Source organism: Corapipo altera, unplaced genomic scaffold, assembly GCF_003945725.1.
Source record: "Corapipo altera isolate COAL_440 unplaced genomic scaffold, ASM394572v1 44, whole genome shotgun sequence".
Taxonomy (NCBI): domain Eukaryota; kingdom Metazoa; phylum Chordata; class Aves; order Passeriformes; family Pipridae; genus Corapipo; species Corapipo altera.
The window spans coordinates 14,312,666-14,325,868 of NW_020884880.1; the positions used below are offsets into that span (position 1 = coordinate 14,312,666).

At 42.0% G+C, this 13,203-nt stretch overlaps 1 protein-coding gene across 3 annotated transcripts in view; it reads right to left on the reverse strand.

Annotated features, from left to right (window-relative positions):
- The window catches only part of RFTN1 (raftlin, lipid raft linker 1), a 98,081-nt gene extending 86,057 nt beyond the window's left edge, over positions 1–12,024 (reverse strand). The window contains exons 1-2 of one of the 3 annotated variants that reach the window (XM_027639142.1): positions 11,790–12,024; positions 1,514–1,669 (exon numbers count right to left, since the gene is read on the reverse strand). In XM_027639142.1, the coding sequence (XP_027494943.1) occupies positions 1,514–1,658 (145 nt within the window). In that variant the 5' untranslated portion in view covers positions 1,659–1,669; positions 11,790–12,024. Of the gene's footprint in view, positions 1–1,513; positions 1,670–10,811; positions 10,900–11,789 lie in introns of those variants that run through there. The other 2 variants (XM_027639140.1, XM_027639141.1) reach the window with 2 other exon arrangements.
- Positions 12,025–13,203: the final 1,179 nt, after the last annotated feature.

Consider the following 13,203-nt stretch of genomic DNA (forward strand, 5'->3'; position numbering starts at 1 on the left):
GCCCAAGCAAAACTCAATGGGAACGCCAAAGATGACACTTCATGAGGTATCAGGAGAATGCACATGCTAAAATTTGCGAGGCACTCAGACAGAACAGTGATGAACAATCCAGAAAAGCCCACAGAAGTGTGTCCTCAATATTAATTCACATTTACTAATGACACAACTTGCAGTACATCTCAGTAAAAGCTGTCAAACTATCAAAAGACATAAACAGTTCACTTTGAAATAAAAGTACCTGAATGTCTAAACAACTGCAATACATAAATATGAAAAAAATTCCTCTACCATTTGCTTGGTGCTCTCAATAACAGCAGTGCATCCCAATTAGTGTATCAAAAAACACTGGAGAACACAAGTGCTGGAGGCACGCACTAAAAGTCTGCAAAGACAAAATTTCTCAACTCTCACATTGCCTACAGAAGCGCAGCCCTGTCCAACCACCTATTCCAAACCTCCACCTTTTCCCAAATTCCAGTTTACTTGCAGCAAGTTTTAAAACCCAACAAATTCCCATTACTCTGGACTGACACGCTGAACTGCACAAGAGGTGTCACATCAAGCAACGTACCAGCAGCTCTTTGTCTCACACCGAGAGAGAGGCACCGCTTTGGCTTTTCCTCCGACCTGACTTCCAAAACAAGACAAGTCACGGGGCAAAGTGACAGAGGCTCTACCTGGCGTCCTGCCAGCTAGCTGTAACAGATTTTGGTACTGTGTTGTTTCATATATAGCAAGAAGCAGGTCTCAGCCTTCTGCTCAAGCTTCAGATTTCCAAATGGTGTGAGGAGTAATTGCTTGTAGAACAGGCTAATTCTGAAGTGAAAGAGGGCAATGGCAATGGTGTGAGCAAAACTGGCAGTGATACCTGATGTCAATCAGCAGGGAAAGAAACGGAATGTCTGTGGATTGTCGTGTGAATTAAAACAAGACTATTTCAGAGAGAAGAAAAAACCTAAGGCAAAAATTGCATGAGACTGGACCATCACCCCTTTGATGTTTTAGATCTTCAGTGCCACCCACCATCCTGTTTCCATCTACATGGGTGCACCTGTGAGCATCTGTAACTGCATAAGAGTTATTTAAGGCAAGTTAGCAAAAACGAAAACACCAGCTTCTCAAAATATCCCCAAGAGACCACAAAGAGCAGAAAGGGAAGAAGAAAAAAAGAGCAGTAAAGTATATAACCTGGCAGACTTGAATGGCTTTACCATACGAAACTTGGGTAAAATGCAAATAAAGGAAACAAACATCTATACCAGAGTAAAAAAAAAACAACCAAAAACAGGGGGTAGGGTGTAAAAGAACCTAAAATCTGATAGCCTATAACTATCTCTAAGGTTAAAAATTAACACAAAATTCTCACTAAGCTCTCAGCATGTATTATGACTGAAGAGAAGGAATTATACCTAAAGAAACTGAAGACATTTAAAAACTTTAACTATTATTAAAAGCTATTATGAAGCAATTAATATGTTAATTTGAATAGAAAAAAAAAATACTGTGTACTTACTATCATTTAGTGTTGTGAAGTCCAAGAATCGATATTCATAGCAAACATCTATCTTGGTTTCTACCTGAGGCCTCTTCAAAGTTGAATAGATATTACCAGGTCGTTTTTCATCATGCTTCTCTAGTTTGTTCAATCCACAACCCATTTCAGCAGCTCCTGATATAAAGATAGGGAAAGAGAAAAGGGAAAACACATAAACACGATTAATTTTACTTTTTTCTTTCTGGTTTCATGCCCTACACTAGCACATTTGGTGATTTTTAATTTTAAATACAAGGTAACTACAAACTATATGAAATAGTATAATTAAATAAATGCTCAGATAGTAACTGAAGTATATAGTACTCATATCAACCCTCAGGCATGTTATTATTTTATTGGAAAATTGACAGTTTAATGCATGTATTTTGCATCTTTCAAATGTATTCAATAGTATACTCTGGAAGACACATATTCCATTATAAAAAGTAGCTGAAAATCCAAAATAACTTGCTAATATAAAGGTTGACAACTTAATAACAATTTCTATATGTGCAACTACTATGAGAGCAGCTAGTATTAAGCTTTACACAGATCTCTGTAACATTAAAATTAGTATCTAGCCTTCTAATTCAATGGAAAAAACAGGTCTGCAGAGAACTAACAGCATTTACAAAACAAACTCACTTCCTCCTGCCTCATTTTTTTAGGTAAACCACAGGAAATAATGGCACTTTCCAGAAGCCACGTTCAATACAAAAGAGGCACATGGCTACAGAACTGGACTAGATAAATACATTTCTCTTTAATAAGCTGCCAGTCCACAAGATTTTAAAAGATTACTTCTGACAACTATTCCTGCTACACACTAAATGTTTCTCAATATCCCGCACATTATGGTTTATCTGAGAATGAGAGAATGGAAGAATTGCCTGGTTAAAATACTTAGATGATCCAAACTCTCTCATTCCTCTCACCAGCAGTGGTGGGACTGAAGCAAATTATTTCAACCAGCAGCAAGTATGAAACAATAAAGACAGATCAAGTAGGTTTTTCATTACAACCCACCCAGCATCCTGCCTCCACCTACATGGAGAAACTCATGCTTTTGGGATGGAGAGGAAAATGCAGAATTAACACTCAGCAGTGACAGAGTGGTTCCCACAGGCCATTCTGCACCCCTCAAGGCATGGGATCCATTCAGTGTAAAGACACTGCACAGAGCATCAGGAAGATCAGTGTTACAGCCCCCCTGCAACCTCCGATGTACAGCACGTGAAAAACTTTAGTCACAGACTAGAGCTGCCTTTACCTTGACAGTTCATAAACCTAAAGAAGAAAATGAAAACCTTGTTCAGATTGCCCATCTCCAAAGAGCTGCTTGCAAGCTCATGCCACAGGTCCATCCCCCAAATGTTTAGAAAGTTAAGTCAAATTTCCAGCCTCAACATATTTGGAATCTACTTGAAGAAATCTATTTATACTTATATTGTGCTCTAACTTTTATACATTTTTTCACTCCCTCATATTTCCTTGTGAAATCATTCTTATTAATAGTTAACCAAATCCCTTAGCATATTTCGGTAGGACAAATGTTCTCAAGTCCTGTTCTGCCATTTCCAAGACAGGATCTCTGTTCCCTTCACCACCCCACTCACTCTCATTTGCATCACTGTTCTCATTTCTCTACATGAACACAGGTGACCCTATGCTCAAAAAGAGATCTTAACAAGGCTTATTAAAATAACATTGATGCTTCCTTGTCTCTACTGCAAATAACACGCCTACTGCACCCAAGATCATCACTCACAGCTAAATCATCACGTTCACAGTTTACCGTCAACTTCCCAGCAGACAAAGAACCTGTTTCTCTTTATTTTTATCCAACACAGCTAACTGAGAAGTTTCCAACTCATCCCTCAAAACTTTGCTATATTTCTTTGCATTTCTACTGCTCAGTAATAATCTTATCCCACTCTCCTGCATTCCTGGAAGAAAGAGCTGGAAGTCTTTCCAGGCTCAACGATACCACCCATCTTCTGATCATCTGCAGAGTCCATAAATGCATACTTACGTCTTCTTGCAAAGTCACTAATAAATAGATCGAAACTGGACTGACCAACACACCAAACTTGAAAAAAGCAACATAGTAAATATTTGATGACACAAAATCTGGAAACAGAAAAAAACATTTCCTAGCAGCATCAAAAAAAGTGGATGATGTATCATATGTGTTCCTGAAGTTTCAATATTTGGTGGATTCATCCAACAGAAAACAACCTTCCCTGATTACTTTGAGAGAAAAGTAAAAACTACTTTAACAATTTCTACCAATGAAATCAAGGTTTGGGACTTTTTTTTCCTCATTTGGCATTTAAAGTTGAAAATCCTCAGGATCTTTTTATTTTCCCAAAGTGATACTTTCTACCATTTTTTTTTTTTGGTAGTGAGAAGTACTACCATCTTTGTATATACAGTAGGTTCTTTTGTCTGCCTGTGCAATATTATTAGCTTCAGTTTAAAATGTTATTTATTTTAATACACAAACATCTACCGCATATTAATGAGCCTAATGAGATACTAGGCATTTTTCCATGAACTGTAATGGAATACATCTAGCAGCATACTTGTGCTAGTAAGGAATTGAGATAGTAGTAAGTATTAGAAAGTGTATCAAATTTCCTGTTTCAGCAATAGGTCAGTAATTCTTATACATCTTAAGTACATGGGACAGCACTTCATAAGGAAAAAAATTCCATTACAGAGGTCATTAGGCCACAGTGCCTGCAACCTTTGGTTATACAAATAGTCTGAAATCCACAGGACTCTTCAGAGAGTGATGGCAGCAGAAGTAGGCCTCAGGGACTCAGTATTTCACATTGTGGAGAGTTGCATTCTTTCCTAAATTGGGGTGAAAGTGCTAGAAAATACAAGCCTGTGCTTCCAGCAGCAGCCACAGACACTCTCCTGTGCCTCTCCAGCAAGCATTTCCTCAGCCCTTCAGAGAAAAACTGGTCAACCCTCACTGTCCATGTGAGCAATGACCTCTGCGAACATTGACAACCCACCAGCCATTCAGCATGGAGATACCTGCCCAATTGGAAATGGACTGAAAACACCCTTTTTTTCCGTGCTAATTCCCTAGTGATTGCTTACTAGAAGACTGATTTTCATCTTTGTGCTGCTTGGCTAAAACTTCAATGAATATCTTTGAGATAAATGCTTCCTTGCATTTCATTAAGTGTATACACACTTATGTTACTTAAAGCATGCATATTGAAAAGGACGATGGAAAAGAATGTTTTCTCTTGAAAAAAAATGAGGGATCAAGAGAAAAAATTAAACTTCACAACATCACAACCTTTTCCACAGTAATTAGGATGCAAGCCCTACAGCAGTAGAAAACAAATCTTAAAAAATAAAGTTCCTACTTTAATACAGGAGTCTAAGTATTAAAATAATTCCAGAGATGTACGAATACTTAAAGTTTCGTCAAATATACTGGTGATGTGTATATGACAAGTCACTACTGAATCACCAAATTCTCCTCAAAGTTATCCCACAAACTTCCTACTGAGACAGCTTGCTTTATAACCTTCCAAAGACTTTTAACATTAGTTATTACCCTCTTCCTTTCATTTGCAGCAAAGTTCAGAGCTGTTCAGAGTCTTCCCACCATCGTCTGACAATATTTTCTTGCTTTTCAGTTACAAATTCAGTTGCCAACAGGACATTATTCACCTTATTAATTTTCTACACTGGAGTTATCAAAGAGTGCTGTAAGAAATATTCATCACTGATGTATTCAAAGTAACCTAAACACATTTCAATCTACTTTTTCAGGAGGTATATTATTTGGTTATAAGGGATGTTTAAGGTTACTGTACAACTTATATTTATCCTGGCTTTCTATACTTGCATGTGAATTCCACTTTTTTTTTACTCATACTAAAACAAAATATTATCACTAATATCCACTTTTTAGTAAATTGAAAAACAATTCTTCAAAAACACTACCAAATTTTCAAATTCTTTTTGCTCTGCAGTAGGTTCTAAGACACACATTTTCTTTCTCATGAATGCAAAAATTAATTATCAAGTCACAAGTTCCTTACTTACAAGAAATACCTTCAAAAAGTAACATCTAACGAAGAATATTAACCACTAAAATTAAGATTTAGCTATGAGCTCTTACAACTACACATGCCAGAAAAACTAATTCTGTCAATAAACTCACTTAGATTGCAAATTATCTTACACATGCTTTATGATCTTGTTAATCTCAAATTTTTCATGTGTTCAGCCATGTGATGATAAAACTAGAACTGAAACCCAAATCTAACAACAGATTGGGTTTTTTTAGTCTGTATATCACTTTAATTCTGAAAAGCATCAAAAATAGAAGGTACAATGAGTTGCTGAACAACAGCAAAGCCTAGTCAATTAATTCTTAAGTTTCTCTTGTGAATGACAGCAAAGGCCTTCACTGGTTAGGGAAGGAGCAGCTTGCTTCTGCAAACCGAGTTCAAAAATGTAACCCAGAATTCGTACAACCCAAGCAAATGTCCAACTTGCAAGCCACAGAAAAAGCCTCTTGCTGCCACCTCCTCCTCCCCATTACTGTCCTCCCCCACGAATTTCAGGAGTAGAGGAGTTCTGCGGAGCATCTGGAAAACAGGATAGAAACTCACCCTAGCATGGCACATGACCTCCCTGTGAACACTCCTTCCCAAAACAGGTTTTATTGAAACCTTTGCCATGAAAAAAAGACAAAAAATGACAACAAATTGCACTCAGCAAGAGAAAAAAAAATCCAACAATATTTCCATTTTTAATCACCTTCGTGCAACCCACGAAAATTAGTGTATCTCAAATATAACACAGGAATTTTTACAGCTTTTATAGAGATGCACAGAGTTCTCAACTAATGATCTCTGAACCTAAGCTTTCTAAAATACCCTCTGCAGCTTGGGTTTGCTTTCTCACATTGCTAGGGTGTGTCCAAAATAGATGAAATACAACAAGTTCAGAATTAGTAAAGAACAATAAGGATAAAATAACACCATGTAGCTAACAACTTATTTTCTTGTTAGTAGTTATTCAGGCCCCAGGATTGCTTTTCAGCAGGAAAAGAGCACAAAGAAAAGGAAGAGGAAAAAATAACCCTTGCCTTTGATCTGATTTTCTGTTTGGAGGTTTTGGGGAACAAATTAAACTAATTTTCTGATTTATTGATTCATCCTTTCATGAAACTCCATAACAATTTATCTTCAAGGAATAATAATGAAAATTACACTGAAATGTAACAGAACCACATGGCTAATGGAAGCTTGACTACATTACCAGAGTAAGTAATTTAAGGGATTTTTATCAATTAAGTACATATTGGCTAAATAGTTTATTTCAACTGTATCAATGCACTGTGTTGATGACTACTTAGGGGGATGATTTGAAAAGAATTCTGATGCAATTCTTTTAAATACTTATAATATTAGAATCAACTGCTAAGTATATACAGCATTAGATAGAATATTCTAATAAACGTGTAAATGTAATACGCTACCATCTGAAATAGAACCAAGGTAATTTTAGTATTTACAATGTGCTATATGGACAATTCATGCTAGTCAGCTTGTTTTTAAGCACAATTAGTGAAAATAAGTTTTCCTGCATTAGTATTTTTAAAGCGTTTATTGTCCAGGACTAGTGACTGCATTCTATAAGCTTTATCACAAATTATTTTTTAAAATACATATAATAAGTTGCTGCTAAAGTTCCTTTCACAAAATTATGGAATATAGTATTCTTACTGATGAGTGCAGCAGCTGGGAAACAAGATAACTGCAATGTATTAATAGGTTTTCTCTCTTGAGTTTGTTTAAGACCTTTCATCCTCGTTCCTCCTTTCATGGGTAATACTTAGGTACCTCACAGGGATGCTAGAAGGCATTTATAAATAATTACAGGACTTCACATTTGTTGTGTAGTAATGAGACATGCTTATTTTCTTAAACCCTCACTCCTGCAATCCTGACCTTTCCATTTTCAACATAATAAGCACTTCATGCTCAGTTCACTTGCTAGCATGTGGTCACTTAATTCTTGCATCCTTCCCACTCTACAAAAAACCAGAGTGTTTAGTCCCCCACTCAGCTCTAAACAAACCCTGAGAGAGCTTGCAAATTATGGTCAAGTCCCTTTCCTAGCATAGTTAAAGCAATGAAGCAGAAGAGGAATAACAAGGCAAAAAACCAGCATAACTGAAGCAAAGAATTAAGAACATCAGACCTGACAAACTGGGTGTACAAACAAACAAAGAAAGCAGAATAGTACGCCAGGATGATCCTTTGTCAGTTCCTAGAACAGAGCCCTGTCCGTGACATATCCCCATTTTTCCTGCCCTGCCTTACCACTGTATAGTTTTTTTCTGAGATTACACTGTTTAAGAGGGAAATTCCTTACCAACAGACACATCTGAAAAAAAAGAAGACCAAGAGGGTGTTACCAGAGGAAAGTATGTAAGCATCTACTCAATAAATATTGAAATAATTTTTATTTGTGGGGATGGATCTTTTGTTTAAGTAACTTAAGTTTACCAAACAATTTGAAAGATTCTTAAATACTTATTTTGAAAATACAAGGAATAATTGCCATAAATCCCATAATTACCAATAGTCCCATCTATTGTTGGATGTTACAGCTGACCAATTTTTTTGCACCATATACTTACGAATTTGACCAGTGCTGTCAGGATTTTAGACTAGAGGCTGATAACTAAATCTCAGCTTACAGAAAGGCTGGTGAAAGAATAATCCCAGATTTATCCTTTATCATTGATTTGATTTAAATTAAACTGCAGAGCAACCCAAGTAAATCTGCAATTAAGGTTTCCAATTTCAAAAACCAAATCTCAAAAACTAAAGAATTCATTAGTGAGATGAACAGGAACAAACAGGAGGATGTGAGCACAGGGGAGGTCTGGAACATGTTTAAACTATAATATGAGTATCTGCAGAACTTGGAACCCAAGAAAGTGACAAGAGAATTTGTAAGAAGGTTTCCAGACACAGCAAGATGACTTTCTTAATAAAGAAGGAAAGCTAGAACAAGCAGAGAGATTTCAAGGGACAGGAACAAAGTTCAGCAGAGAAAACTGTAGTCTTGGATCAAGAAACACCAGCATGAAATGAAATGCGCCAGAAGCCAAGGCAAGTTACAGAGGTCAAAGATAGCACAACTCAACAGAAGCAGAACACAAATCAGGACTAACCTGGACTCATACCAAAAACTCTGGATGCCCTGTCATAATGAACTGCATTTCTACGATTAAAAACCAAACTATCGCACCGGGTTTGGTACTGTCTCCCTGGGAGACAAGAAAATGTACTGACTACACAAAACAAAATGGAGAAGAACATAATTTGGCCAATTAAGACAATTGCTAGTCTAGCCTCAAGAGTTTCTAAGCTTGAGGAAGAAAACAATGTAATACGTGGATAAATACTATATGGTTTCCATAAAGTTAGAACAGACTACCCTGACAGGTCTTGTATACCCAAGTCACAAAGAAAGCACAGCCCTAGCATGCAGCATGTCAAATAACACGCCACCATGATAACATGATTTCAACAAACTCTTATTAGGTGCTATTGTCCTTACTGCAGTGTTCAAAACACTGACTTGGGCTCAACTCTGCTGCCCTGTATAACACACACTTACTTTGCTCTGTGCTGTCACTGGGCCTCTAGGTCATCAGGCCACCTCTGTGGGCTTCCTGCCCATCACCAGGGGCTGCCATCAGCCACACTTAACCCTCTCCAGGGAAACAAAGCTGGGGTTTATGTGTGTGCATGTGGGGAAGAGCAAACAGGATCAGGGAGAACTGGTGGAGGAAGAAGTCAAGTTGTGCTAGTGTTGGGGAGCAATCTGAGGAACAGCAGGCTGGTGGGAGACCCTTGCTTTCTACCCTACCCACATCCCCCTGTAATGCTCATCCAAAATATCTCATACTTGGTGATACCACGGTGCTGTCTTTCAGTACAGCAAAAAATTCAAATAGCACCTTATATTTCTAGAAAATACTTTCGCACAGGGTATTTCTGGTCAAGATAACAGTGTTAATGTCACTGAACAAGGCACAGGTAAAATTTATCTCAAAACACCACATGCAAATGTTCAAGCAAGTTGCCTCCCCTGAAGACAGGAGACTACAAAAATCCTAAGAAGGACTAGAGAACTACTCTGAAAAACATAAGGGAAAATCACAGCAGCTAGCATTTGTTGTCTAGAAAATAAAGACTGAATGAACCTGACAAAGGTGTGTGTAGGAATGTTAGGAATCCAACTTTCCTTCAAAGTTAGGCCCAAACCACTCTGAATCCACAGAAAACAGGTATGAAAAACAGATGCATACTGCAATGTATGCACAGCTGCTTCAGGACAGTGAGTAAAACCATGGTAAAACACAAAACTAGACAAACTAGACAGTTCTATGCTTACTGCCTTTTGCCAGTTTGCCATGGAGCAAAACCCCAGCCAACTGACTGAGGGCAAAAGCTACAGTGGATCACTGGTGTCAGGTGTGAAGCTGTGGGATCTCACATAAAGCTGGGGATGGAATAATAGTTATGCCAATATTTTTTACTTGTTTTAAATACAAACTTCATCAATTTTGATTTTTCTTCTTCACAAGTCTATGACTCCAGCTTTTACACCACAGAGTCTGAGACCACTTCATTATACCCAACATGGTATTTGCATTTCCCAGCCAGTACCACAGCTCAGAATTCCCTTAGGTATTTAATCACAGCTGTATACAATCACTTCATGCTACATTCTCATTCTCGGAACAGGGAATGCCAGCATTCACAGGGTGGAAAGCCCCTTAACTTGAGGTTAAGTCAGATTCCTAAAATAACCCTTCATTCTGAGACTTTTCTTTTTCCTTAGAGAAAATAGAAATTAAATATGATCAGAAATTAAATGTGATCATTAGCACTGTAATTGCCAGCAACTTGTTATTCAATACTAGAAGCTGAAATGGACTGGATTCATTAAAAATAAAACATAAAAGTAGATGTACCAAAAGATTTCCCCTCGTAAGCTGGAGACCAGCTAAGTCTTCATAACGTTAGTTATTCTCCCACTAAATATATAAATAAAATCATTTTTTTTAAAGGGAATAAAAACAGAAGTGGCATGCAATCATACCACAGCTTCCAAAGTTTGGCTGAAAACATCAAAGAACATTCTGTCAGGTATAATTATATTTTTATCACTTTAAATCCAGCAATCGCTTTAGCACAACAACCACCCCTACCAAGACCCCAAGTGGGCTCCAGCACCGCTCCCCGTCCTGCCACACAGCAGTCTCTGGTTCAGCTCGTTTCCTGGGTCCGAGCTGGAAGCGCTCCGGAGGGAAGCACGCTCAGGCGTAATGGAAAACAAATGTCTCCTATTAATTATTAGACTAAGCTGAAAGTACCACAGAAGAGCTCTAAAAGTCCATCCAACTAAATTCCCCTTTTCCAGAAACGCATAGGCTGTGAGAAGAGGCTGCTCTGACAAGAATTCAGATAAACCAGAGATGTATTTCATACTCAGACGTACAAATGCTGACCCATGGCCATCCTGCCTCTCTTTACATTCCAAGAAAAACGTGCCGAAACAGCATCGAGAACTCTAAAAGGCATTAAAACTAGAAAACAGCGACTGTAAAAGCCCAAACCCCAGCCAGCCGCACGGCAGCACGCCGCGGCACCGCCGCCTCCAGGTGCCCGGTGTGTAAGAAGGCGCCGGGCTGGGCGGGCGGACACCCGGCTCCTCTCAGAGCTCCGCTCCCGGCTCTGCCCCACGGCGGCCACGGCTGGACACGGACTTCCGCGCCGGCGGGGGAGACAGCCAGCACTGCCGCCTGCGGTCCCGCCGGGCCGAGCCCGGGGGTCTCTGCACACACGGGCTGACAGGACGGCGTCTTCCCGGGCGGGCTCCGCTTCGGCCCCTCGGCAGGACCGCGGCGGGCGGACCCTTCGGAGAGGCTGCACAGACCGCAACCCGCCGGGGAGCGGGCAGGAGGCAGTGCCCCTCTGTGCCCCGCGAGGGTCTCCAGCAGCCCCTACCAAACCAGGGCACGCCGGGCCAGCCCGCGCCCCGCTCCGAACTTCGGGAGCCAGAGGACCGGGACGAGCCGGAGCCCCGGAGCGGTTTTCCTCTCTCCGCGCCGACCCTGCCCAGCAGCAACCCCCTCCCACCCCCTCGCCGAGTCTGCCCGCCGGGCCGGAGGGGTGCGCGGCGGTACCTGGGGCAGGCGGCGGGCGAAGCGCAGCCCGGCGGTGCTGAAGGATGCCCGGCGGGCGGAGACGGCCGGCCCCGCTGACAGCGCTTCCTCCTCCTCCTCTGGCTGCCGCCCGTGCCCGCCCGCCGCGCTCCGGGGCCGCTCCCCCCTCGGCTCCGCGACAGGGAGGTGCCGGGGCAGCCCCGCGCCACCACACGGCCCCGCCGCCCGGCACAAAGTTTGTGCGGCGCAGCCCGGGGCGGCGGCTCCGCTCGGCGCTCAGCCCGGCCGGGGGCCGCGGCCACTTCCTCTTCCTCCGAGCGGCGGCGCCGAGCCCCGCGCCCAGCCCGAGCCCGGGCAGCCGTGGGGGCAGCGCCGCTTCCCGCCCGCTCCTGCGACACGGCCCGAAGGCGGATTGCTCCGCCCGCCGGACAGGGCGGGAAGTCCCCCGTGCACTGCCCGCCTCAGCCCACACCCTGGCCCAGGCACAGCTCCCCCATGTTCCCCCCTATCATCGCTGATGATACAAACTGGGAGGAGTGGCCGGTACCTCCGAGAGCTATGTGGCCCTTCAGAGGGACTTCGATAGGCCGGAGAGTTGGGCAGAGAAGACCCTTCTGAAATTCAGCAACGTAAAATGTAGGGCCCTGCACCTGGGGAGGAATAAGACCGAGGCACCAGTACAGGCTGGGGGCCAACCTGATGGAAAGCAGCTCTACAGAGAAGAACCTGGGGGACAAGCAACTGTCCATGACCCAGCAGTGTGCTCTTGTGGCCAAGATGGTCAACAGAATCCTGGGATGCATTAGAAAGAGCACTGCCAGCAGGTTGAGGGAGGTGATCCTGCCCCTCTACTCAGCCCTTATGAGGCCACATCTGGAATGCTGTGTCCAGTTCTGAGCTCCTCAGTACAAGAGAGACATGGAGCTCCTGGAGCAGGTCCAACAGAAAGCTAAAAAGCTGGTCAAAGATCTGGAGAATCTCTCTTACAACGAAAGGCTGAGGGAGCTGGGACTGTTCGGTCTCGAGAAGAGGTGACTGAGAGGGGACCTCGTTAATGTGTATAAATATCTAAAAGCTGGGTGTGAAGAGGATGGAGCCAGGCTCTTCTCGGTGGTACCAACTCCTAGGACAAGAGGCAATGGGCAGAAACTGATGCACAAAAGTTTCTTTATTGTGCAAGTGGCTGCATGCTGGAACAGACTGCTCAGAGTTTGTGGAGTCTCCCTCACTGAAGATATTCAAGAACTGTCTCGATGCAATCCTGTGCCATGAGCTCTAGGATGACCCTGCTTGAGCAGGGAGGTTGGACCAGGTGACCCACTGTGGTACCTTCCAACCTGGCACAGAGCTGGTACTCTGTGACTCTGTACTACAGCTGTGCTCCCTCCCCTCTGCCCCCAGCCAGCATAGGCTTAGTGCTTTCAGCTTCCACACT